This window comes from Nannobrachium achirus (assembly GCF_963921795.1).
Source record: "Nannobrachium achirus genome assembly, chromosome: 7".
Taxonomy (NCBI): domain Eukaryota; kingdom Metazoa; phylum Chordata; class Actinopteri; order Myctophiformes; family Myctophidae; genus Nannobrachium; species Nannobrachium achirus.
In genome coordinates this window covers 54,639,691-54,667,676 of record NC_137816.1, presented here as the reverse complement: position 1 = coordinate 54,667,676, position 27,986 = coordinate 54,639,691, and the positions used below count along the sequence as shown (strand labels likewise).

At 42.4% G+C, this 27,986-nt stretch overlaps 1 protein-coding gene across 1 annotated transcript in view; it reads right to left on the bottom strand.

Annotated features, from left to right (window-relative positions):
* Nucleotides 1-6: 6 nt before the first annotated feature.
* Nucleotides 7-27,986, bottom strand: part of LOC308287886 (USP6 N-terminal-like protein) — a 32,446-nt gene continuing 4,466 nt past the window's right edge. The window contains exons 2-14 of the mRNA XM_080729213.1: nucleotides 24,051-24,124; nucleotides 20,165-20,250; nucleotides 18,838-18,877; nucleotides 13,443-13,523; nucleotides 12,454-12,561; nucleotides 11,403-11,512; nucleotides 9,100-9,148; nucleotides 8,206-8,326; nucleotides 6,861-6,955; nucleotides 5,770-5,835; nucleotides 4,699-4,798; nucleotides 4,316-4,468; nucleotides 7-3,322 (exon numbers count right to left, since the gene is read on the bottom strand). Of these exons, the coding sequence (XP_080585339.1) occupies nucleotides 2,634-3,322; nucleotides 4,316-4,468; nucleotides 4,699-4,798; nucleotides 5,770-5,835; nucleotides 6,861-6,955; nucleotides 8,206-8,326; nucleotides 9,100-9,148; nucleotides 11,403-11,512; nucleotides 12,454-12,561; nucleotides 13,443-13,523; nucleotides 18,838-18,877; nucleotides 20,165-20,250; nucleotides 24,051-24,116 (1,764 nt within the window). The 5' untranslated portion in view covers nucleotides 24,117-24,124 and the 3' untranslated portion in view covers nucleotides 7-2,633. The remainder of the gene's footprint in view (nucleotides 3,323-4,315; nucleotides 4,469-4,698; nucleotides 4,799-5,769; nucleotides 5,836-6,860; nucleotides 6,956-8,205; nucleotides 8,327-9,099; nucleotides 9,149-11,402; nucleotides 11,513-12,453; nucleotides 12,562-13,442; nucleotides 13,524-18,837; nucleotides 18,878-20,164; nucleotides 20,251-24,050; nucleotides 24,125-27,986) is intronic.

The window sequence follows — 27,986 nt, the reverse complement described above, 5'->3', positions numbered from 1 at the left end:
GGGTATCAATGAGTAACCTTTAATTAAATAACGTTGTTTCACTGCAATAAGTATTGCAGTTTGAGATGCCAACTAAACTGGATTTAAAAGAACATTATACTCCACTCCAAAAACAGTGGTTTGGTACAACCCTCTGACATCAATTATTTTAAATTAATAGCAGAATTCTAGCAGGCCCCATTCTACATTTCTCTTATGTAACAAAATGAAAACATGCCTAACTTCAAACTAACCACTAGATGTCAGTCATTGACTACTGCTAATCATGGTGTACTGCTGCTACAGCCTCAATAGGTATAGTCAGAGAATATCTTCAGAGAAAAGGTCCAAACCTTTTTACCAAGAAATGTCTTCACCAATGTGTTTGTAAAGGTGTCTAGAAATACATCTCACAAAGACTGAAATTCAGTTTCCCTAGGAGAATCCGTGACAGCTGCTGAAAGTTGGGGTTCCATTAACTTAAAGTTGTACTATGTAACTTTTTTTATAAAACAAATCTTAAAATTCTCCTAACTATTAAATCACAAAAGTTTTAGAAGATCCGCGCCGTGAATTTCAGCCTGTAAAGCCTTCTCTGTATGTAAACTGAGATCCTTGCCGTGGACCGGATCTCGCGCCAAAATTGCGTCATCACACTACCGGCCAATCACAGCGAGGGTTATACAACTGCCGGCCAATCACAGCGCATCTTGAAGTGGGGTCGCTATGGCAGCCATATTTGTTGTCGCCCGTTTGTACCATCCCTTCTCTAGGTAATTTCGCCTACCAGGCAGGGTGAAGGAGTCCGTATCTCTGGAATTACTGAACGCACAGGAACAAGGGACCCCTTAAAAGATAGATCTCAGCGAGGTGGAGGCAGACGCGGGGGTCTGAAGGTACGAAAAACGTCCGAAAGACACGGACGCGACCGCGGTTTGCTATAGGGCTAATGACCACTAGTTGGGCATCTTACACAGTATGGCTTTAACTATACAGGAAATAACACATAAAAATAAATCTGCTTTAAGTGAGGGGTCAAATTTGGGGTTTTGCATGATTCCAAATCCATTGCAAGCATTTGTTTTGCATGAAAAACATTCCTTTTCAGCATCTGTCACAGATTCTCCTAGGGAAACTGAATTGGTGAAGATTCTTTTTGAGATATTCCCTGACTAGTAGGCTATATGCACAGCAGCCATATTGGAGAGAAGTTGGGTCTCTTCTCACTTCCTTCAAAGGTGTTACCAATGATACTAATGAAGGCTCTGTCCCATTTCATGTAGCACAGTGGTTCGCAAAACCTTTATTTCAAGGACCCCCATAACTCTGAGAGTGTAGAACTGGAACCAAATGGACCCGCTCAGAGTTACAAACCTTTTAAGGGGTCATTTGGAACGCCCAAGGAACCATGAGGGACCCTGGACCACACTTTGAGACCCACTGGTGTAGCAGAGTGTTTCCAGTGAGACAACATACAACAATATCAGCACCCTGACTCTGTCTGACCAGAATGGAACAGAGCCTTCATTGGTAACACCTGTGAAGGAAGTGAGAATAGACCCAACTTCTCTGTGCATATAGCCTATTCATAAAAGGATAATCCTGGGCATACTTGTAACAGTACATTATAGTTTTAAACAACAATGTTATCAGAAACCAATACATTTACATCAAACGTCTCGTCATAAGAGACCTTTTGTACGATCAACAAAAGCCTATTTTAATTGTAACCTTAATTGTAACATTCACCATCATTCCACAAGGTATCAACAGAAATACTGTAGCAAATGTTCCAATTGAACATTAGAGAAAGGGTTCTAAAGCAGTCTGCTTCTTTTTAACGACTTGATCAGTGAGCAAGTGATCAATATATTATTGACCTTAAAGAGGCAACTGTTACAATTGACTTCAAGTCTTTCCTTAAGATCGTTGCCACCTTTTGAGAATATTTTACAATCATAATGAAAGTGAGCCAGCTCACTGAGGTAACATGCACGGTTTACAGTTCTATCTGAACACTACTTCCTTTTTATCTGACCAACATTATAATCACTGTGCCATGTTCAACACCAGAACTGAAGCAAATCCAAATAAGGCATCCTATGACATGAAAAAATAAAACTATGACTATATTGGCAAACATTTTACAAAGGCTGATGAAAGCAAACATACAAAACCTTAAAAAGAAAAATACAAAAAGTCAGTTATTTTTCCGCTATAAAGGCGAATGTGTTGCTGTCCTCTTCTTGTGTTACAGCCCACTACTCTTCCCCAAGAGTCCCTTCAAAAGGTCATTCTATGTCACCTGGACAAGAACATACTGTTTGATGTGACGTGGAACTTGTGGCACTTCACAGCACAACGTTCTGTTATCCAAGTTGTTCTTTATAGTCTGTGACCATGTAGAATTAACCTCTCATGGCCCTCCGCCGGACCGGTCCCAACCCACAGGCTGAGCAGCGACGCTTTAACCACTTTAACCATTATTTTATGCTTTAACTATTAAAAAATAGCAGATCTACATGTAATCTGCTATTTTTTAAAAATCGTGCACGGCACGATCATAATTCCAGGTCTTAAATGGGTTAATTATGTGTCCACATTGTAGCAGCTGAATGCAGGGACAGAGTCTTTAGTTTATTTTGCAACGTGTCCTACATCTCCTCGCGTCCTCCGTCTGTGTCCTGATGAGCCTGGTTAGAACTGGAAGGCAGCGTGCACGTGGCCGCCTGCTCCAGCAACTGGGCCAGGTATACATCTTCAGCCCTCTCTGCTGCCGACAGGCTCTCGGTCGTCTGGGACAGGCTGGAGTCCATGTGGTGCCCAGACGACGAGCGAGTCCTCGTGAGCCTGCAGGAGGACTGGTTGGGGCTGCTGGTAGTCGTCGGCTCGTCTGCGGGCTCTCCCGAAAGCGACTCTGATGTGTCCTGTGGAGGAGGAGGGTGACCTGCGATAGTAACGACTGCTGCAGGGTCGGGCAGGGCATCAGTGGAGCCCTCCACAAGCGGAGACGGTAAACGACAATCCTCCGCGACGTCACTCCCTGGAGGTTGGTACGGGGGAGGCCCCGTGAGCGGGGAGCCGTGGGGGGTGAAGGTAGTCCGACTGTGGATGATGACGGGGTCCGGGGACGGCAGCGGAGCCTCCTCCTCTTCGTTGGTGACGTCCAGGTCCCTGGGATTCTTGGAGGGGCTCTGGTTTGGAGAGATGGCGTCGGGCTGCTGGTGGGAGATGATGTGCAGGCTCAGGCCGGCTCCGGCTGAGGCAGGCTTGTTGTGGACCGGATTCAGCAGCAGTGGCAGCTCCTGGCCCAGAGGCTTGTGAGGCAGCTCCTCTGGTTTCCCTGCAGAAATAAACAACATAACTTTCTGTTAGAGTGTATCACACTGTTGTCTAGTTCAGTGTTTCTCAAACTTTAAAATTTGGTTCCATTTGTACACTGTCAGAGTTACAGACTTGTATGAGCCAATCCAGACGGAGCTGGATATTTCATATATCCCGGTTTTTCAGATATCCACATGACAAAGATATCTAGGTCTAAAATAATCGGAGTCCCCAGACCTCCACTAGGGGGACAAGCACACACACAGTAAAGTCTTCAGAGATATCCAGGTTCCATGTCAACACGGATCCAGTGAATCAGATATATTTCAATGTCTCCACTTATTTATCCGGTTTCAAAAATATCCAGCTTCGTGGCCAAAATATCCAGCTACAGTACGTGTGGCTGCAAGCCCCAACCGCACAAAAAAATGTCTAGCTTCAGAAATATCCAGCTCTGTGTAGCCGGCACCTAGAGGAACCCACAGAGTCCTTGGAATCCACTTTGAGAACCACTGGTTGAATGTTCATTTGTTGAATGTCATCTGGTCATCTACAATTATTACTAGGATGATGCCCGTTTGTCTGGGTATAACGGGTATTGCGTAACCGAGGAGCGTGTCATTATTGCGACCGTAGGTTGCAGTTTAGTATGTGAATGGTCACAGCTTGCCCGTATCTCTGTCTCTAACGCCAGATACTGTGGTTCTATGGGTTTGTCGCTCTGACATCATGCTCTGACGTCACTGTGATGTCACCTAACAGAACAGGTCCTATGCAACACACACTAAATGACTGAAGTCCATCTGTCAGACGGTTCTCTAGATATGCATGGTAAACCCGGACAGACACGTAAACACACACTTTGACAACCAAATGAGCAAAGTTTTGGAAATCATCATTTTGCATGTAGGACAATAGTATAAAGCAGTGGTTCTCAACCTTTTTAGGCTGTGACCCCCATAAAAATCATATTTTAACTGGGACCCTCCCTGACGAGCACTAAATAGATCACCTGGAGGAGGTATGTCCAGCTTCATCTTGCGCAGCTCCGTCATGGAGGCCTGCAGATGCTCTATGATGACATCATCGTGGTACACGGAGCTCTGAGCGATTCTCTCCTGTAGGAACTCTCTCAGCTCCTCCAGAGACATCTTCAGAAGGCGCTCTGCACACACACACACACACACACACACACACACACACACACACACACACACACACACACACACACACACACACACACACACACACACACACACACACACAGGCATGCACAGGCGCACACATGCACACAGACAGAGTTGTTAGATGACCAGCTGCATCAATAGTAAAACTAAGAAACGTGCAAAGTACTGATGATTGTGTATTTTGAGGATGGTGTAAGAATCTCCTTACTCTTGTGTATTTTGAGGATGGTGTAGGCCATGGCGGTGAGGATCCTGTCTCCCTCCAAGATGAAGATATCCCACAGGCGAAGGGTCAGGGTGAAAGGGGTCTACAAAAGTAAGAGCAAAAACATTGTTACGGTCTCAACCCTAGACTTCATTTCTGGCTACCGGTAGTTCATTCGAACTTGTCAGTGCCAGCGGTTTCATGTCTCCCATCCCCGGGTCTCTTGCTTCCTGCTGCATGTAGCTGGAGTCAGGGGGTTTGTCTTCTTCCCACACCACAGGAACCCACAGGGCCCATCCGGGGACCGCCAAGTGCTGACAACAGCCTTGCCCCTGCCAGACCACCAACACCACAGGATTGTGGGCATGCAGCACACTAGCGAAGGCTAATAGTAGTTTAGCCTTAAAAAACTGTTAATGTAGATTGAATATCACCAGGCACTGTTATTATTTTTCTTTTTCGGTTTTAATCATACAAAGAATATCTGGGTTTTAAATGCGTTGATTGTTTCAATCCAGCTCCGATGAACCAGCTGAATGTGGTGAATGCAAAAGTGATATTTATTGGTTAACTTAAAACTAAAAGTTTTGTGTTAAAAAATGTAAGTTAAACAAAATTCTGATCATTAATTTGTAGAGTTTTTTCACTTAAGAGTACTACAGCTTTAACTCTATTGTTATACTTTCAAAGACACATTTATGCTTTAACTATAAAAAAAGAAATAGCAGATATACAAGTTCACAGCGCGGCACAGTTTTTGAAAAATCGTGAAAATGTGTGCAAATCTTTGAACTTTAGCATTCAAATCTCTGCTTCTGGGGGGGGGGGCCCCTGAACAACATATTTTGAGATGGGGGTCTGCGGGCAAATAGATGTCATTTTAGGGGTCCTTGACATGAAAAAGTTTGAGAACCACTTTACACTTTACACCATTTTACAAGAAGGATTTAGAATACATTTATATAGAATCAGGTCAAAATATTCAAAGACTTGCACAAATTGTCTAATTTTTTCAAAAAATAGCAGATCTACTGTGTGGAAAGAGGAGGAGGAATTGAAGGAAGGTTATCTCACCCTGTCAATGAAACACTGGAGGAACCATTTGGTGGTGTAAATCCCTGTGGACATCGTCTCTCTGTCCTGCAGAGCGAGGGAGAGAGAGAGAGAGAGAGAGCGATTGAGAGACGTGCAGGAGTGATAAGCCAAGGGGAGACAACAGAGATGGGTTGGTTAATAATGGAGGGACAGAAATAGAATGACAGAGATGGAGAAAGATGGAGAGACCAAGGGTGATATTGGGAGAGAGATGAGAGAGAGGGAGAGATAGAGAAATGCAACATATGGATACAAAGACAGAGACAGTCAATGTACTTGTAGGAAATGCCATACTCCAAATTATGCACCTTAAAAGTACATTAAAGGAGTAGTTCACCCCCGAAATGTTATTTTTTTCCTATTGATTACTCACGACATTGAGTTCAATACTATTTTTGTTTTGTTTTAGTTGCAATTCCTAAGACAAATATTTCATTACAATGTAACCCCATTGATTCCAGATGGGGACCCAAATGCATTTGAGTCACCATCTATATCTATATCTATATCTATATCTATATCTATATAGCCTCGCGTAGCCAGGCTTACTCATCTGCGAAGAGAAAAGCCTGGTGACAATATGAGGCAGAGACCGTTCTAGGAGGTGGGGCAGAATGTTTGTCTTTTTTCACAGTGCAAAGGTATTCCCCGCTGGAATAAAGCGTTGGTTGCACTCGCAATAAACAATATACAAACAAAAACATTGATTCAGGCGATGCTACAATCTATTTTTACTTTTTCGCTGGGGAATGTAAACAGACCCGCACCGCATGACGTAACTTCTGTTAAACGCAGCACTTCCGCTAGAAATCTTGGTACCAACCGGAGGGCATATTGTGGCCAGGGTGATATCTATATCTATATATCTATATCTATATCTATATATATATATATATATATATATATATATATATATATATAGAGAGAGAGAGAGAGAGAGAGAGAGAGATTTTTTTTGGGGGGGTGAACTACTCCTTTAAGGTTATCAGACACAGTTCTCATTTCATAAATTGCTGTTACGAAATTATGAACGTTTGTTGCATTACTCAGGCCAAGGCCTGTGATCTCACCAGATGTTTCTTCAGCTTGGGGATGAGTTTGGAAATAATCTGATCATGATGTGTCTGGAACCGCTGCAGTTTAGGGAACCCGGGAACGAAGAGTCCTTCAGGGGAGCGAGGAACACGCAGTCAGTCAGCCAGCCAGCATGAATGTGTTGTCATCTATGTCATGTACTGTACGGTGGTGGGCTACTATCTCTATCTATCTATCTATCTATCTATCTATCTATCTATCTATCTATCTACTGCAGGGGTCTTCAACGTCTTCAGGCCAAGGACCCCTTAGCTGAGAGAGAAATGAAGCATATTGTATAAATCTGTGATGCAGATTTTCATCAATTTCATAGATAGATTCATAGACTTGTTTGACAGCACTGTCATCAGTCTATGTTGGATTCATGTTTTTAGATAACTTGACCTTTCACTCTGTACTTGGTCTGCTCTCTATACCAAACCTATTTGCCGAAAATAGCTGATCTACAAGTTCTCAATGTCTCGCACTGCGAGGCGCTGAGAGCTTGTAGATTTGCTATTTTTAAAGTTCTCCTCAGAATAGGGATGCGAGGGTTCAAGTTGTTAATTTAAAATAATTATCCTATCACAAAGATCTGGTGGCCCCCCTGTAGTAACTCTGAGGACCCCCTAGGGGTCCCGGACCCCCTGTTGAAGACCCCTGATCTACTATACAGTCTGATCTAAGATGGTTATTGGTTAACGCCCTGACTTGAGAGAAACGCCTGCAATTAAGAAGAAAGCCTGCAACACTCCAGATTAAATATAAGTCTTTAAGATAACATGGAAATGAGGTAATAGCCAGCACACAATGAATGTCCTTTTCACATGGTTTATTACCTCTCATGGACACGTTTCAGCGTTGTCAAAAAGGACATTCATTGTGTGCTGGCTATTTCCTCATTTTCATATCGCCCTGACATGCAAAATAAATTCAAACGCGAGATCATATACACAATCCTGGTGTAAGTCAAGGCATATGCACAGTCTCGCCAACAGAAACAAAATACAAAGTAGTTTTATTATTCATAGGAGAATTATTATTAAAAATAGACCTACTACTAATAATAGTATTCTTATTAACAGGATAATCGGATTAGTTATTACTTGTGCCAAGCCCGTAGCCAATCAAGGACCAGCATTTCTGTTAACGTCATCATTAACAGCCATTACCAGCATTCCTGGTGATGCCAGTGGTGATGTCACTGAAGGAACACCTCATGGCACGCTCTGCTGGCGCACAAGTAGGCCATGTATGGTCTACTTGTGCACAAGGAGCAAGTTGGCACCTTGACAGAGTCCAGTTCTAGTTTTTCCCTGCAGTGGTGCTTGTCCTCCTCACCGTGCATGCCGTGTCTCTGATTGGTCAGCAGCTGTGACAGAGCCCAGAAGGCGTCTTCCTCGTTCATGTACATCAGCAGCAGCGCAGCGATCTGACTCATTCCCTGGCAGTAGCTCACCTCCTGCAGGTCATTATGTTAATGAACAGACAGCAGACAGCGACACACCGCTAATACTACACATTTAGAAGACAAAGTCTAGCTCTGTACTATATTATCAGTGGCTCAAATATTTTACTTAAGTAAAGGTATCAGTAATGCAATATAGAAATACTCTGTTAGGGTGCCCTCACACCAAAATACCTATGAGAGTGGAATCTGCGTTCCGCCAATGCATTTCAATGAGAAGGGAGCGTTTTTTGCAGAAATCCTCTGCTGGCATGAAACCGCTTCACTCTCATTGAAATGCATTGGCGGAACGCGGATTCCACCCTCATAGGTATTTTGGTGTGAGGGCACCCTTACAGTCTGGGTATGGGTATCAAAATGTACTCCAAGTACCAAAAGTACACACTCTTTGAAAATAGCCAATCTACAAGCCCACAGCGTTGTGGGCTTGTAGATCGGCTATTTTCAAATAGCCTAGGTATAAAAAAAGGGCTCATGTGGTTTATGTGTTTTTTCTAATATTATGATTTATATCTGCAAAGTAACTAGTAACTAAAGTTTTCAAATAATTGTAGAGGAGTAAAAGTACAATATTTGGATCCGAGATGTAGTAGAGTAGAAGTAAAAGTATTGGAAATTGGAAAGTACAAATACCTCAAGATTGTACTTAAGTACAGAACTTAAGTAAAAGTACTTAAGTAAAGTTACTTTACACCACTGCATATTATCCACTGTATTTCCAACAAGGATTCTGGGATGAACGGTTATTTTGGTGACAATAAACTCACTGTGTTGTAGACAGAGTACGCAGACAGAACATGGAACAGAGCTTGCTGCCTGTGTGGAAGAGGAGAGATCAGTAAATAGCAGGTCTTCATGTGGAACATGCAATCCATGTATTCATTCATTCATACATAATACATATGCAGCTACTGTATAGGTATTTATAGTTGTTGGACTGACCACACAAAAAAGGCATGTCATACTACCAGTAAGACGCCTAAAGGCTAAAAGTCAAAAGCCATCTATATGGAGATCCCTGTTCTGCGTATCTGACATCACTGCCCTGTCACCTGTGATGTCACAGTGATGTGTCAGGGGAACCACAGTCTCAGGCGTTACACGTATACATACATACGGACAAGCTGTGACGGTTCTCATAGTAAACTTGCTCCCTACGGTCACAATTAACATATAGCCTAATCCAAATGAATCTTACACACTAAAAGATAAGATAACCCTTTATTGATCCCCAGAGGGAAATTCAGCAGTAACAATTAAACACATTAGAGGTACAAATGAGAGTAAGACCATCGAAGTTAAAATAAAATAAAATGTATTACTGAGCAGAAATAGATGGTCCTAGATATCTGCACTGGTCTCTGAATGAGTAAACATATGTAGCCTACAGTCTATCAATAATGTACAGTGAACATCATTTATGAATGAATATACTGTAGCCTAGTAAGCCTACATACTGTAGCAATACGGTACACAAATCACCATGGAATATATTTTATAGTCTATCAAGAGCGAGAATACGGGTGGATATGCATGGCTATTAACAGTCTATCAACTATAAATATACAGTACCTACTGTACGTATGTACAGACTACAAACAATGAATATAATAATGGATATGAATTGTGTACTGTCTATCACAATATTGAATATCACTGTCAACAGACCTTCAACAGTAAGTCACAACAGCCTCTTAGCCATGTTGCACGCCATAGCACATTGGTTCTCAAAGTGGGGTCTGGGGACCCCCAGGGGTCCTTGAGAGAGTTCCAGGGGGTCCTCAGCTAAATGATAGTTAGGAACCAAATGGACCCTTATGGGTATCTAACTCTGAGAGTGTACAAATGGAACCAAATGGACCCGTTAGGGTCCATTTGTACACTCTCAGAGTTAAATTAACATTGATTTTACAATATAAATTGGGGTCTTAAAGATAGAAATGGCATTAAATGGGTGTCTGTAGCCTAATATATGTCAAACTGGTGGTCCTTGAAATTAAAATGATTCAGAATCACTGCTAGAGCTGTAACAATCTTCTCTTATATGGGGGTCCCTGGCATATCTTTTCAAATGGGGGTCTGTGGGTGAATAAATGTCAGTTTGGGGGTCCTTGACATGAAAAGGTTTGAGAACCAATGCCATAGCACATACTGTAACAGCAGCGACTGTGCGTTCTCTTGCAGGGTCACTGCTGCTCACTGTAAAATATTGAAGCATTTTGTGCAACAAGGCTGCTGTCCCAGACTTTCCACTGCAGCAGGCCTCTGTGGTCTATTAGGCTGTCGGTGACATCACTCCGCCACTGGCTCCACTTCCAAACAAGCCCTGCACACAGGCAAGAACTCTGCATGCTCCTCTCTCTCTCTCTCGCTCTCTCTCTCTCTCTCTCTCTCTCTCTCTCTCTCTCTCTCTCTCTCTGCTGCCCCCCCCCCCTCCTCAGTCTGAGTTCACGCTGAGGTTGCAAAATCAAATTCCCTGCATTAAGCAGTGGAACAGTTTGCACTCTAAACTTGCACTACAAATGGCAACAACACTAGAGATCTGAACTCGCCAAGCAACTCAAATGACAACGAATTATAACGAAAACGGAGCCACACAAATCTGCAATTCCAAATGTGTCGAATTATGATAATTTAACTGAACCTGTATTTAAAGCACCACTATGTAACTTTCCTCAGATTTGAACCCAGTTTCCTGCGCAAGTGCTGAAGTCAGATCCTGTGTCTCTAGGTGAGACATGACCTTTGACACGATCAAAACGTCTCAATATAAGAGCAGGGAGACAAACTATAGCCGCTGCCAGTGACATGTCAGCACAGAAACACAAAACATGGAATTTAAGGTGATGAAGGTAGATAGCTTGATGAAGGTATTTATCCAAGTATCAACACAAGTAAGTATCCAAGATTTTAAAAGCAGAATTGAGGCATGTTCTGCAAGTTTAAAGTCAAGATAAAATGGGAGGGGGGTTGTTTTATCCCCTTTAATCCCTGGTCATATTGTGTAGCTGTGTTTCATGTTTTTTTCAAAAGAAAGTGATACTGGAAATATTTGGAAACCGGTGCTTACTTCACTCCAAATCGGTCCATGAACATGATATGGTTCCTGAAAGTCCTGTTGATATCCAGGTCTATCTGCTTGATCTCAGACGAGTACAGCCGCGCCTGCTCCTTCATTCTCTGTGGAAAGAAGAAAGCAAGTGTCACCATTATGGCTAAAGCTGCGTTCAAACCTGGGTAGTTCGAGCGGCGCGATTACATACAAAGTGAATGCAAAGACGAGACCTCTCACTGACCTCTAATCTGCTTCACTCATCCTCATCCATCATAGGAATACATGCTAATCCTAATGTCTGCTGTGATGGCCAGGTTTGTGTTGGGACACTACAGTGTTTACCCGTTAAGCCCTGTAGTAAGCTATACGTCTTTATACCTTTCAATCCGGGAACGCCTCTGTGTCATTTCATGTTTCCATCTGCTAGAGGCTGTAAAATCATTGGATGGAGGGAGGCTTCTTTTATCCACTCCATGCCACTCTTTATGTGTCCTCGTAGCCTGGGTGCCAGCCTGTTCGCTCCGCTCCACGATTTGTTTTGTCTCTCCGCACAGTCTGGAAATGAATCCGCTGACTCGCATTTCTGAACGTCCGTTTTGACGTAGCGAGGTCGTTGCTGATTGGGTGTTGTTCCAACAAATCGGAGTAGGGTTAGGGTAGCTACGTCATCAGCCAGCCAATACAGACTGGTGTATTTGTCCCGCCCTGCACCCCAGACCAATCGGAAGCCGCGGTGGCTGGAAAGCCACGTGGTGTTGTTCCAACGAATCAGAGTAGGGTTAGGGTTGCTCCGCACCACAGACCAATCGGAAGCCGCAGTTTGTTAGACTGTGATGCGGAGAGACAAAACAAATCACGGAACGGAGCGAACAGACTGGCACCCAGGCTAGTGTCCTCGCGTTGTGTGTAATGTATCTACATCGTGTAGCCTATGACTCATTCATAACCAGACCGACTCTACTGTACAATTGATCCGTATTTACATTTGCATGCCATTTTCCTCATACAGTACGTTACACTCAGGACACCGGTTTGCATATCATATGAAGTAAGTTGTAGTCACTACCTCGTATTTGCCTTCATTCTGCTTTTTAACTCTCTCCACGTCCAGCATCAGAGACCACGCTTGACCACGGAGCTGTAGGGGAATGCCCTTATACACCCTCTTTACCATCTGACAAGAGAGGAGAGGAGAGGAGAGGAGAAGAGAGGATGGGAGGGGAAAAGGAGAGGACAAGAGTGTTGAGCAGACGCCATACAAGGAGAGGAGAGCTAATTGTTTAAAGCAGGCCAAATGAGAGGCTTTAACAGCGTGCAGGCACGGGCACACATAGACATCAAAGGAGGCTTGAGCCCCTGCCCTTTTATGCGTCAGTAAAAAGTGCCCTCTCCAGACCATGAATGCAGTTTTTACTATGGTGAAAGAAATGCAAATGCCCTCTTTCCATCATGCCATGTACCTGGAGGAAGCATTCAAGAGAATTGCCTCTTATGAACTTGAATGCAGCATCTTATGTTGAAAGAATTGCCCTCTCTGTGTAGAAATCCATGCCGTACTCCACATCTCCAGTATTGACTTGATTATGCTTATAGTTCAGTGTGGTATCAACTATCAAGTACTGAAAATAGCCGACCTCCAAGCTCCAACGCGTCGCAGTGCGACGCGTTGTGAACTTGGAGGTCTGCTATTTTCGATATTTTCACCAAAAGGCCCATTCAGAAATTTCAGCCCCTGCCTCTCTACATTCTCTGCACGTCCCTGACAACAGCGAGTGAGCCAGCCTATGGTCTTAAAGCATAGCTGGGAAGAATTTAGCATTAGTATTTGAACCGACATGGAATTACTATGGGATGGGTGGGGTTTACCAACATGTCTAATAAGCTGCAAGTCACAGAAAAAATACATGGAAATTACTTTAATATACTTCCCTGTGATTATCTCATTTATTTTGTCAATCATACATTTTTCACCCCAAGTTCCCAGCACACAATCCGGCCAAAATAAACCCAGAGACCCATTAGCTGTTAGGTGTGGCTCCTGCAGTAAGTACTTACCCGCTCACTGTTCCTGTACTTCTCCCATTTCTTCACCATCTTCAGCCATTTCTCCACTCGCTCTATCTCCAGCTGCTTACGCTACGAGGACGACAGAATACAAGCTAGCGTTTTAAACAGTAAGATTCCGTAGCATACCTGCTATCCTGGACTGTGTCAAGAAGCACTGTTCTCTGAAAGGCAGAAGTACTGGTACAGAAATGGACAGTCAAATGCAGGCTAGGAATTTCATGGAGGCCATGAAGGCCATGGCCTTAGTTTGGCCTTGTGCCCCTCAAACCAATTGCATGCCCCAGCTGACTATACCACTTTCTCCTCTGTCTCTTTCTTGTCAATATGTAGACAGTAGACACCGGTGTCTCTTTCTTGTCATGTAGACACCGGTGTGTTTTGTTGAGATTCTGAAATCTTAACTCCCCAGAGTCCCCATCTTTAAACCAATCCAGTGACTTTGATTGGTGCAGGTGAGCATGGATCAGATTGTAAATACCATTTATTTCACTGCAGATTAGGTTATCATCCCTAACCCTTAAATTCAACAAATTCTTTCAATTGACTAAAAACGTGGTTTATTTGATGGCCTTTGGCCTTTGTGGCATTTGGCCTTTGTGCCCTCAAAAATGGACAACACCAAAGGCCAAATGGCCTTGTCCCTAAAATGACGAAATTCCAAGCCTGGTCAAATGTAAAGAAAGGCCTTAAAGGGATACTTCACTTTCAAAAAAAACTTTTGGTAATTTTATCATCTAATCAGGCTTTTATGAACACCCTGGACAGTTTTTAAGTTGCTTGTTTAAAGATACACACCCTCCCTGTCACATATTAGGAGTTGTGCCTCTTGGGCACCCATAGCTACAGTACACTTAACGGTACTGTCGTGCAACTTTCAGTAGATCAGTTGTTACTATGTGAATGCTATGCTGCTGTATGCTACGCTGTGGAATAAGTAAACTCACTGAACTATAAAGTCGTTGTCAAGCCTCGTCAATATACTACATGGTGTCAGAAGTTAAGACGGGAGAAGGAAGAGCGAGATGGCACAGTTCCAGCCACCGCCAAATTTGAGTTTACAAGGAAACCTACACACCCATTGTAACTTCAAACTCCATTTTAACCATGATAGATTCATTAAAAACTCCCATTATCTTTTCTGGTGACTCATAATAGTCACCTAATACGTGAGCAGGCCGTTTTTTTTCGATAACACTTTTCATTTATTTCTAATAATTCTTTTTTTGCGTTTCATATTTTCCATTTTCCCAAAGAATTATTAAAAATAAATGAAAAAAGTAAGAAAAAAAAGAAACACGGCCTGCTCACGTATTAGGAGGGTAGTATGAGTCACCACAAAAGATAATGGGTGGTTTTAATGAATCTATCATGGTTAAAATGGAGTTTGAAGTTACAATGGGTGAGGAGGGACTGATACCATTTACATCAAATATCTAAATATTGAATCAAGCAAATTAAAAACTGTTCAGGGTGTTCATTTTTTTCCCCAAAGTAAAATATCCCTTTAATGTTTCAAAATGTTGGCTAAACTATATGGTCTAAACTATGTCTATGTCCCTGAGACATACTAGCGTCATGTCCAGGGGGTGTACTTGGGCATCAAGCCTCACGCTACAGAAACAGGAATAGGCTTCTGTCGAATAGGCCACATGGCTCTGCAAGGCTTACTTGTGCTTAGGGATGGAGCTCGTACATTTTCATTGATAATGAGAACCTCATCGATCCTGCTTATTGAGCCAGGCTTTTATCGAGCCCAATATTGAGCATTTTCTAATATTTTGTATGTGAGACAACAAATTCTTAACAGAACTGGTATCTTTTTTTATTGGCCAGTTGTTGTGACTGGGTTTGTGGCTGACCACCATCTATGAAGATGATTGACAAAAGTAATAAATATCATCATTAAATATCATTAAAACAATCATTCATTAGTGTGCAATAAGTGTTAAATGGCTTTATAGTATTATGAATAGTACTGTAATAATTTCTTGATCGCCTCTTGTCTTGATTGTTAGAACATGACGTCATGGGCCGCTATGCTCGATAACATAGCTGAGGCCAAACTGGGAAAGTTCGTGCACTTGGTGGAGAGTTTTTGATTTTTGGTATGGTGTTAGGTATGGGTATAAGGTTTTCAAAAACCATCGCAAACAAGTTGGGCTCGCCCCCTAGTGGTCTGTTTGCAATGAATCAAATATTAGATACGTCAGTATATGGTTCAAACCCCAAATAATTGATGAAAGAGATTTTTCAATGGATTCTGTTACTATTGGGTATGATAAACAACATACTAAAAGTTTAGGAAAAAATAACTACCGGAAAGGCATCATTTTCAAGATGGCGTCCACAATGGCTGCCAGGAGCTGAAAATGCCTATAAACTGGGTTTTAATGTGTAAAAATTCATAATAAATCTGCACTTGGTGAAGAGTTTTTGATTTTTGGTATGGTGTTAGGTATGGGTATAAGGTTTTCAAAAACCATCGCAAACAATTTGGGCTCGCCCCCTAGTGGTCTGTTTGCAATGAATTCAATAGTAGATTTGTCAGTACATGGTTGAAACCCCAAATAATTGATAAAAGAGATTTTTCAATGGTTTCTGTTACTATTGGGTATGATAAACAACATACTAAAAGTTTAGGAAAAAATAACTACCGGAAAGGCATCATTTTCAAGATGGCGTCCACGATGGCTGCCGGGAGCTAAAAATGCCTATTTAATGTGTAAAAAAACAAAGGACGTTCAGTTCACATTCGCCCTTCACTGCGTGTGTCTGTGTGGAGCTGCTGCTGCTGCTCTATATCTCTTGACTGAGTGTGTGTGTGTGTGTGTGTGTGTGTGTGTGTGCGTGCGTGCGTGTGTGCGTGCGTGCGTGCGTGCGTGCACGTGGTAAAAGTCGCACATGCGCAGATCCCGCCGTGCTGACCAACTCGTGCTGACCAACACAATTTTTCAAGTGGACACACAAAGCCACGTATAGGGAGCTCGTGCTAGCACACGCTCCAAAAACTTTTAGTATGTTGTTTATCATACCCAATAGTAACAGAATCCATTGAGAAATCTCTTTTATCAATTATTTGGGGTTTCAACCATATACTGACAAATGTACTATTGAATTCATTGCAAACAGACCACTAGGGGGCGAGCCCAACTTGTTTGCGATGGTTTTTGAAAACCTTTTACCCATACCTAACACCATACAAAAAAAATCAAAAATTCTTCACCAAGTGCAGATTTATTATCAATTTTTACACATTAAAACCCAGTTTATAGGCATTTTCAGCTCCCGGCAGCCATCGTGGACGCCATCTTGAAAATGGTGCCTTTCCGGTAGTTATTTTTTCCTTAAAGGAGCTATAGTCAACTTTTTCATTGTAGGGCCGACACTTTGTTTACATCCTAGTCTATAGACTAGAATGTAAACAAAGTGTCGGTCTGACAATGGCCAAAATTATTATTTTATCATTATTTTACGCTTTTTGGGGTAATTTTTTAATAGAAACACATATATGAAGCTTATTTTTTTATAAAATATTTTGGAAACATTATTTTCATTTTAGCATCCGTTTTTCAAGAAAAAGTTGACTATAGCTCCTTTAATCTTTAGTATGTTGTTTATCATACCCAATAGTAACAGAATCCATTGAAACATCTCTTTCATCAATTATTTGGGGTTTGAACCATATACTGACGTATCTAATATTTGATTCATTGCAAACAGACCACTAGGGGGCGAGCCCAACTTGTTTGCGATGGTTTTTGAAAACCTTATACCCATATCTAACACCATACCAAAAATCAAAAACTCTCTACCAAGTGCACCAAATTGATGTTTTTTGACCAGTTTGGCCTCAGCTAAAAAGCTTGATAAGCCCAAAGCTTATTGATACCGGGTTCTCAATAAATGTGTTATCGAGTTTGTAGCGGGCCCTTGTTTCGAGCTCCATCCCTACTTATGCTATAAACTATTTTGAACATATTTCTGAGCAATTTGTTTGCCATTGGTGGATGGCTGGATTTTCAACTTGGATCGAATGATCGGTAAGTTGCCCAGAAGTGATGACTTTTGTGTCACAAGGCTGAAGGACGCACAACATGCATATTATTGACAGTATTCTTTCTAGTTTAATTTCTTCCTTTCTTTTAGTAATATCAGAGGCGTCAATTGGGTATGGCTAGGTATGGGCGGCAGCTGCCATGCCTTGGCTACAGGGGAAACAAATAAAATGTACTTCTTAAAATAAATTCATCATGCCTGTTGCTAAGGTATGGCAACATGACTGGTATCTTGTACGCGCGTGCAAGACACCAGGCATGTTGCCATACCTTAGATTTTGCTGAACTGACGTCACTGAGTAATAGTTCTGGAAGTATAATGAAAACACTCTCCTTCATTTGGGCAGTGTGACTCCTGGTATCATTTATTACAAGAACCAAGTGCATTCCAATAGCATGAAGAAAGATACACCCTACACTGTTCCCTGTGGTCCTCTTAGAGCTTCAGATTATATTGTTGTTATTTAAACCAATCAATAAGGAGAACAGGGCTGAGGGAGGGAGGAGTCCTGCTGAGGCAGAGCCACAGACGGTGCCAGGCTAAGAGACGTGCCTGAGGATCACATCTCTGAAAGTGGATAGCTGGAGAATCTGATATTCCAGTCACCCACCAACCAACCAACTACTCTCTCACACACACACACACACACACACACACACACACATCGTTGTTATCGGGTGGAAACCTTGTATGTCCAAAACTGTTTTTAAAATGATTTAAACTAGTGAAAACAGCCGATCTACCGCGAGGCGTTGTGTGCTTGTAGATCGGCTGCTTTCACTACTTTTGTGTGATGGCCATATGACGAAGCAGTGCTTTACTTTGCGAAAAAAATTACAAATTTGAAACTTGGAGATACGAGGTTTCTGCCCGACAGTGACGATATATTTCGTGCACACATGCTCACACAAATACACAGGCCTTTTCTGAATTGAGTACAAAAGGACCCCAATGCAAACAAGCCAATCAATCAATCAATCACGTAATCAATCAAGTAATCATGTAATCAATCAATCAAGCACAAACAAATCTCTATCATTGATCTCATTTTAACGTGCACGCTCTCACACAGACAGACGCACGCCCGCATGTTGTGAGAGGTAGGATATGTAAGTTGAATACACACAAACACTTCCTCAAGATGTTTTTTCCCCCGACACTTAAATCAAGTATGAATGTTTATGAATACAATAGAATTGCAATAGAATAACTATAGTATCGAATACTATAATATTTCTATAGAATACTATAGTGTAACTAACTATAGAATACTATTTTATTCCCGCAGCCCAAATATGACACAAATAATTGCAACACGTTGCCTTACCTTCTCTTCGTGTGCACTATGGGCTGGCAGTTCCTCCTCACTGGGGATGGAAGACAAAGACAATTAGACAGAAGGTCATGTTGTAGGAGCGCAATTAGCCGAAAATATATTGAAACCGACGTTTAGAACAAGTGAGACATGTTAACAGAGACAGGAGGAGGCAGTGAGACATACAGTGCCTGGAACACATTAGTATGCATTATTAGTTTAACTTTAGCTTGAAAAATAGCAGATCTACAAGCTCACAGTGCGGCACCGTGTTTTAAATTAACAACTTGAACCCTCGCATCCCTATTCTGTGGAGAACTTTAGCCAAAAATAGCAGATCTACAGAGCTTGTAGATCAGCTATTTTTGGCAAATAGGTTTGGTGTAGAGGTTAAGTGGTTAAATGTTTGAAAAAACACATTAACACAAATTCAACATACCGTATACTGATGACAGTGCTGTCAAACAAGTCTGGTACACAATCTTATACAATATGTAGTGGGGGGGGTCTCTACTTTATCTCCCTCTCAGCTAAGGGGTGTCATGATCTGACGTCTTCGCCAGGGGCCCCAGCCGTTGGGCCGTCGTTCGGTGGTGGTCCGCCCGGGCTAGTGACGTAGTGCCCTGCAGTCCAGTGACACCGAGCACCCGCTGGCCGCTGCTGCTTGTGCCCTCTGCTCCACTTAGTGCCAGAGCCCTGGCAGCTACGCCCCCCTTCCCCCCCTGTGAGGATCTCCGTCCCTGGGGTCTTTGGCCCTGTTTCAGTACCCCGAGTGCGGTCTTGGGACGTCTGGAAGCCGTCCCTTGGAGGGGAGGTACTGTCATGATCTGGGCCACACGGTGGCCCTTCCAGGGTCTCGCCCCAGCCTTTTCCCCCACTTCACCTTGTCCTGCTTGCCCCTCCCCTCCTGTGAGTAGCCTACCTGATTGACAATCTGAGATCCTCCCAGTATCACAGCTGTGAGCTGTTGACTAATGACTGCCTAGTTGTCCAGAGACTATTTAAACCTGTCTGTGTTTGCTCTCATTGCTGGATCATTATATTGCTGTCCGTTCCTCAGTTTGTGTTCTGTTAAGTTTGATTCCTTGTATGCTTTTGTTTAAGTAAAGTCTTCGTCTACTGCAAACCTTGGTTTCCTGCAATTTATACTTTGAGTTGAGTTCTGCGTTTGGGTGCTCACCATCACAACACCAGATCGTGACAAGGGGTCCCTGGCCTGAAAACATTGAGGACCCCTGATTTATCATCATTTATAGAATGGGGTCAACAGAGACAGGGATGCAGTGAGACATGTTAACACAGACAGGGCGATGCAGTCAGACATGTGGAAGAGACTCACTGCATGAAGCCATGGCGGTCTGTGGCTCTGTAGATGCTGTAGTCAGCATCCTCCCACGGGTCAATGTCCACCCCCTCCTGTCTGCCCTGGATAGGCGCACGCACTCACACACATACGCACGCACGCACGCACGCACGCACGCGCGCGCACACACACACACACACACACACACACACACACACACACACACACACACACACACACACACACACACACACACACACACACACACACACACACACACCGTTGAATACCACTGAGGAAGGCCTGCAGGCACACATGCTTATAAGAAGTTAGAGATTACACACGAAGGCACATGCAAATTAAAAAACCTCAGATGGTCAGAAGGGCCCTATAACTCTGCTCAGGGTCCAGACTCAGCCTCAAGAATCGCTCTCTGCTCACAAAAGGTCAGATAAATTAGCGTTGCTGTTCTTTCGACGGTGGGAAAATGTTTTGGGCATGATATTTCAGTTCCTTCGTCCTTTTTCTCAGTTCACTGATGGCTCAAAAGTGATGGCTTTCCAAGTTCCCTGTTCTTTGCCACCACTGTGCATTTGTTGCTGTGAGACAACAGATCTTGATGTAGTTTCATATGGTATCGCTACTGTATGGCTGACATTTCACTTCCTCTCTTTTTGAGTGGTGCTAACCGCTCCTACGTTTGACTTTATCCTATGTATGCAGTGTATGTCCCTATGTATGCATTGTATGTCCTTATGTCCCTATGTACTGTATGCAGTACCAACAGCTCACACAAGACTAACTTCATATTCTCTGTTTTCCAAATTCCATTGTTCGCCCTCGCTGCGTAGCTGCTGCTGCTGATGAGACAAATACTTTTCCCATTCGACATGACAGAAAAGAATATCCATCCCAAACTCATTCTTCTGATGTGTTGTCTAATTAGCTGTGGCTGAAAAGTAGTAGTAGCTTAGTACTAAACCACTGATATGCTGCCAGAGTTATGCAGAGATGTTTTCATCCTGAGAATCTGCTAAAGCTATTTAGTATTTTTCATCAATTAAAATCTTTTTTATATGGAAAGAATAAAAATGCACTTTAATCAATAGAATATAAATACTTGATAGTTGCAGCCCTAGTGAGGAGTTTCATAGTGTGACAACCTATTCCTCAATTCAAGACTCCTGCTTTCAGTCACCCTTGACCAACCCCACATTCAGTTTCCCTCTTGCCAAAACAGACAATTGTGTTAAATGTTTTTAAATATGTGCACACACATGCATGCACGCACACACACAGGCATGCATGCAGCCAGCCACACACACACACACACACACACACACACACACACACACACACACACACACACACACACGCGCACACGCACACGCACACGCACACGCACACACACACACACACACACACCAAACACATACACACTTTTTGATTTGACACAGGTTCCTCAATCCAGCAATTCTAGACAAAACCAGACCACACACCGTGCAAAGTCTCACGCTTTACAATAAATCACATTTATCGTCCAATCCGCCTGTCGCGTCGAAACCTGCATTTAAGCTTTCATCACCCAACAAGCACAAACAATGGTTAAGTGGCCGCTCTTTGATGGAAAATCCATGCAGAAATCTCCAATATTGATGCAACAATCCTTGTTATGCCAGTGTGGATACAGAGACACTGATTCTTCCAGAGGGGATCTCTCAATAATACCCATGCAGTAAAGAACAACACACAAACACATGGTATTATATTTTCTATGCATAAGAGATACATTATATGTTTGTTTAATGTGAACATAGAAACTATGTGGCTCTGTTAAGTCTCTGTGGTCAGACTGAGCCACCAGGTCTATAATGCAAAAGAGTTACAGAAAGAAAGAATGAGAAATAGATGTCTAAAGATTTTTTCATGTACTTTTCAGGCACTTGCAGAAGGACCCCGCGGGGCCACTGCAAAAAGCTGTTAAAGGAAGCTAAAAATAACGTTCTAATAATGGAGGCTCTTTAGGGATACACACACACAATGAGAACAGGAGAAAGACAGATAGGACCAGAGAGAGAGAGAGAGAGAGAGAGAGAGAGAGAGAGAGAGAGAGAGAGAGAGAGAGAGAGAGAGAGAGAGAGAGAGAGAGGATACACTTGGGAGTGAGGAGGTGGTGTGTTAAGAGCCGGGCGGAAACCTCGTATCTCCAAGTTTCAAATGTGTGCGTTCTTTTCGTGAAGTAAAGCCCTGCTTCATCAGTATCGCACAAAACGAGTGAAAATAGACGATCTACAAGCACACAACGCCTCGTGTGCTTGTAGATCTGCTGTTTTTACTAGTGAATCGTTTTTAAAGTGATAAAATACAAAACGAACGGTTTTGGACATACAAGGTTTCCGCCCGACAACAACGATACGGTGTATAGAACTGGGAAACAAGTGAGAAAACTGGCAGAGGGAGGAATCTCAGACCACCTGCAGAAACAAGCAGCCACGTGCATCTGCAGCAGCAGACGTCTGCTCAGCACCGCGCTCCCACGAGAGCCGCCTGCGAGTCCCGCTCGCTGCTATGCTTGATCTATTTGCCAGTCTGTCCCTCTCTCTCTCTCTCTCTGTCTCTCTCTGTAATGTAGCGTGCGGGTCGGAGATGGGTTGCTCTGCATAGGTTTGGTTGCCTCGGGGCTGCAAATCCCCCAGCGAGACAGAGAACTCTCACTGACCTCCTATAGAGATCCTCCATGTCCCCAGAGCTGGAGCTTCTCAACGTTAAACTGCTTTTGATGCTACAAATCGATTTGCTGGAACAACCCTGGGGGGTTCCAGCAAATAGAGTTGTAGCATCAAAACCACTTTAACCACTCGAACCTTATTTTATACTTTGGCTATATGAATGTAATCCGATCTACAAACTCGCTCCGCCTCGTGACGCGGCATGCAGTGAGCTTGTAGATCTGATATTTTCGAAACATTTTGAAAAATCTTTAATGCATTTTTAACACGCATTTTTCTGTTATGGGGGTCCCCCTGGCAATCTTTTCCGATGGGGATCCACGGCCAAATATATATTAATTTGGGGGTCCTTGACATGAAATAGTTTGAGAACCACTGCCTGATTTTCTTTTGCCACGGACAAAATGAGCAGACAATAATATTGCAGGAACACATAAACAGATAGTCCCGAATGACCATTAAAGGTCTGTAACTCTAAGAGTAACCAAATGGACCATATGGGTCCATTTGGTAGTATTATTAGTATTAGTATTAGATTAGTACTATTAACAACAATTCATGCTTTCTTCCGTGGGTGAAAACGGTTGAAAGCTCATAGGCGTGAATGCATTTCAGCTGTACACACACGCATGCGCGCACGCACGTGGACGCACGCACACACACACACCTGCGTGTGTGATGTACTATCCGCTACACATGCATGGTCACATGGTGCTTGGTACAACACTGTTCACAAACACAGAACACACATGTGAATGTGCGTTCTCTGTCTCTTTAACCAAGTGATTGTGCACGTTATCGCGCAGGCGCTGTGAACTCTTCCTCCTGCATGGGCAAACGATAAACACAACTCAGAACTCGGAAGAATTTTAAAGTTTTATACCAGGAATTATTGCAGAGACACTCAACATGAAATGAAACAAACAAACAATACATGTAAGGCCATCGACTATGTAATGATAATAATGATGATCAGTGTGTGCACCACCAAAAATGTAACATTATTTATAAATTCTTTTTTTCTCTGTACTTTTCTGTTTTGGAAATGTCCAGCATTTCAAAGAACATTACAGGAAATGTAAGCGCTATAATTCCCACACGACACTTAAGTTGATGGAAGAATCATTATTCAAACTTTCATAATAACCTCTGGGGTGCTTTTTCGAACGGTACATGTTTGGAGCTTCACTCACCGTAGCATACTTCAAGATGATCTCAGCACGTTCTTCAGCGATCAGCGTCTCAATGTCTTTCTTCATGTCAATATCTGAGGAGACAGGAACAATATTAGCTGAGTTAATCCATTTAGGCCTAGAATTATTGAATGCTTTAACTATTGAAAAATAGCAGATATACAAGTTCACAGCTGCGAGCATGTAGATCTGCTATTTTTGAAAAATCATGACAATTAATTAATTTGTGCAAATCTTTGAATATCTCATTTTTAAAGTGAACATTTGTAACTCAAATAATTGCTTCTGGGGGGTCCCTGATACAAAATATTTTGAGACAAGGGTCGGCGGCCAAATACATATAATTCTTAGACCTGAAAGAGTTTGAGAACAACTGACGTATAATCATCTGTTTTTCAAAAAACCTTATAAGGATTTAGAAGATAGAATCAGGTCAAAATCACGACTGTGAGCTTGTAGATCTGCTATTTCTTTTATATTTAAAGCATAAAATAATACTGGCTTATGAACCAACAAAAGGAGCAGGCATGCCTCAAAGCAGACCACACCGTTGTTGTTATGTAATATGACACTATACCGATCCATTGCATAGAAACAAGCAGCATATTACTATTACATGTGTAATTGCTGGTGCAACTCAGTGTGTCCACACAGCAAAATGTGGAGTGTGCATTTAACACGGGAGAGTCTTAACTGGCCCTCGGCGGTCACAGGGGATGTTATTTTTATGTCACGCTCCCAGTGTCTCTTGTACCACTACCAACCACCTCTTCCTGTGTGTTTCCAGCCAGCTCTCTGGCCACCGGGGTGTGTGTGTGTGTGTGTGTGTGTGTGTGTGTGTGTGTGTGTGTGTGTGTGTGTGTGTGTGTGTGTGTGTGTGTGCGTGCGTGCGTGCGTGCGTGCGTGCGTGCGTGCGTGCGTGCGTGCGTGCGTGTGCGTGAGTGTGTACATTCATTGCTCATTGTGCCACTGAATCCACTGTGTCATCTGTCTGTATACACTGAAACTGTGTCTGAAATAGTGAATTGGAATTGGAAACAGATTCCTTTTTTTTTTTTTATATATTTATATACATTTAAAGTCAAACAAGGGTGTGAGTTTTGCTGTATGGTTGGTGTGACAAGCAGAATTCACCGAAGAGCTCCACGGCACATAACTGAATACCACTGGTATTGATCTTGTGAGACACGGATTGTGTAATGGTTTGACTCGGCATTAGACTGTACACACAGAGTACATGTAGTGTGTGTGGGCAGCATAGCTGGCGAGTGGCGACTCATCATCACAGAGATAACAAGCATCCCTGTGCTGTATTGACGACATTGAAGACAGCTCTGCATCTCAGATCCGGTCCTCTGGGAACACTCATTCTGCTGATCTTATGCCTGTTTAATAATAAGTCATTCTAGTTGTCGCTAACACTGCCACGGTATTAATTAATGAACTTATCTGTTCACTGCCATGAGGTTTTCAATGTTAATTTATGATTTATTTTTATTTTTTTGCTGGCAGCTGGAATGCACCATGTGGCCAGTTGTAAACAAAAAAATGGTCTTAAAATAATCACATGGCTGTCTTGTAATTGTGAGAAAGAAAGTAAACCGGAGCAATGAATAATAGTGGAGACACAGCACACTCACACACTGTGCAGCAGGGAGAATCATCACATAGGAATGTATTGTTGTCAAGTTTTCTCTAGCCTCTCTGAACAGCCAATCAGCTGATTTCTTTGCTGTCACATGATTCACTGAAGCACATGGCTACCCAGAGTAGCACCATCGAGTGGCCAAAAAGAAAATGACGAGTATACTTGTCAATGGCAGTGGACCACCAATAAATAAATGACGAGTAAACTCGTCATTGGCAGCAAAAGTGTGGCCTTCATACTAGACGGAGTTTGGGACTGACGTATGGCAGGGGTGAGGAACTGGTATACGTTCTTTATGTCAGAGCATACTGGATAAGGAACTAGATAGACCTCCGACACCTATTGTGACTAAGCTACAGAGGGGAAAAAACAACAGTTGTTGATGATATTAGATCAGATAAGACAGTGGTTCTCGAATGGGGGTACGTGAACCCCTAGGGGTACACAGAGCCACAACAGGGGGTACTGAGACAACAGGGGGTACTGAGACAAAGTGGGAAATGGAAAAAAAAACTGGACACAGGTTTAAAGTAAAAGTACATTTTAAGTCTTTCACTCCTTTTCTTATTTGTAATTTTATATTCTTCAATATATTCTTCCAGAAGGTGGCCTATCATTCAGTCATAGCATCGGGTGGATACCTCATACCAAAGTAGCAAAACACGTTGCAGTTTGAGCTCATTATCTGCTATTTTTGCTACTTTTGTATGACACTGTAGTATGGCAAAGTAGGGCATTCATTTACTATAAACAAAAGTTAAAATATGGAGTTTTGAGATCTCTGCCCAACAACAATGATATGCTACAGTATATAGTTTTCTCCTTTTCTAAGCAACATGTAGTAAGGGGTACTTTGATCCACAAATCTGGAAACTGGTCGAAGCCCAAAAAGTTTGAGAACCACAAGATAACCTTCAAAACCTCAAAAGTGAGTATATCTGAATGAATAGACTATTCATTCATCTGTTAATATTTGTCTGTGCAATTAACCCATTTAGGCCTAGAATTATTGAATGCTTTAACCAGTGAAAAATAGCAGATATACAAGCTCACAGCGCGGCACCGAGTGCTGCGCTATTTAACTGGGGGTCCCCAGTTAAAATATGATTATTTTGGGGGTCGCTGCCTGAAAAGGTTGAGAACCACTGCTCTGGTTCATGCAAGGTCAACTCCTTGGCACTGAATGCCAAGGGTCTGCTGCTGGTCAGGTGACCAGTGGTTACAGTTACAGAACTATCTGCAGAGACCTTTCGACCTCGCCAGGACACAGTATTGAGCGTACTGCACCACTGCTTCTCAAACTGCGGGTCGGGACCCGTGTTTGGGTTGCGGACAAATTATTATTGGTAGTGACGCGCGAGTATATACATTTTTTGTTTCCTACTTTAAAAAAAAAAACTAAAATCTAAAATACTAAAGGTTGAAAACCGTTTAAACCAAAAGTGTCACAACTTTATAAACAATCCCATTTTTTTTCAAAAGTATTCGTAAATAAACCAAATAACCAAATAATTAAAGTAGTGAAAAAGCAGATCTACAAGCTCACAACGCAGCGCAAATTGTAGATCTGCTTTTTTCTCTACTAGTTCTGGGTCAGTATGTCTACATTCAGAGTGAAGACCAAACAACACATGAAGTACAATATATGCCATCATGTGACTACAGCTAGTGCGATGATGATGATGAGTGTGTTATGGAACCAAAACTCTGTGATTTCGGCAGTCTAACTCTATCTCATAACAGATATATTGGTGTGCTTTGCACTGTTTCTTTTTTGGATTGATTATTTTATTAGACAAAAATGGAGAACAGTACAAGTATGTCAATACAATTGGAATGTAGTACAGTACAAGTAGAGTTAAACACCCTGCCTAAAAGGAACATCTCAAATAAGACCTTTTACGGTCTTTTTTACGCTGTATGCTATCCTACAGTAGGTTATGGTTTTCTTCACCAAGGTATTGGACAGAAAGGTATAGAATGACATGATGTAGTACGTTATCTATATCAGGTACAATGTTATCATATGTTATGGTACAGTATGACAACAGTCATAAAGGCCGCTATATTGCTGTCTTGTCATGACCAGGAAGAAAGCCGCCGTACAACTGGAGCCACTGGGCACAGTGGGATGTCATGAAATTACTCTCCAAACAAAAGCAAAGCAATTAATCCCAGATAATCCACATTCTCTATAGGGATGCTATACAAATGGTGGCCCCAGATTTATATAATCTGGACACACCACGGGATGCACACTATAACCATCTGGATTAGGAATATCTCTA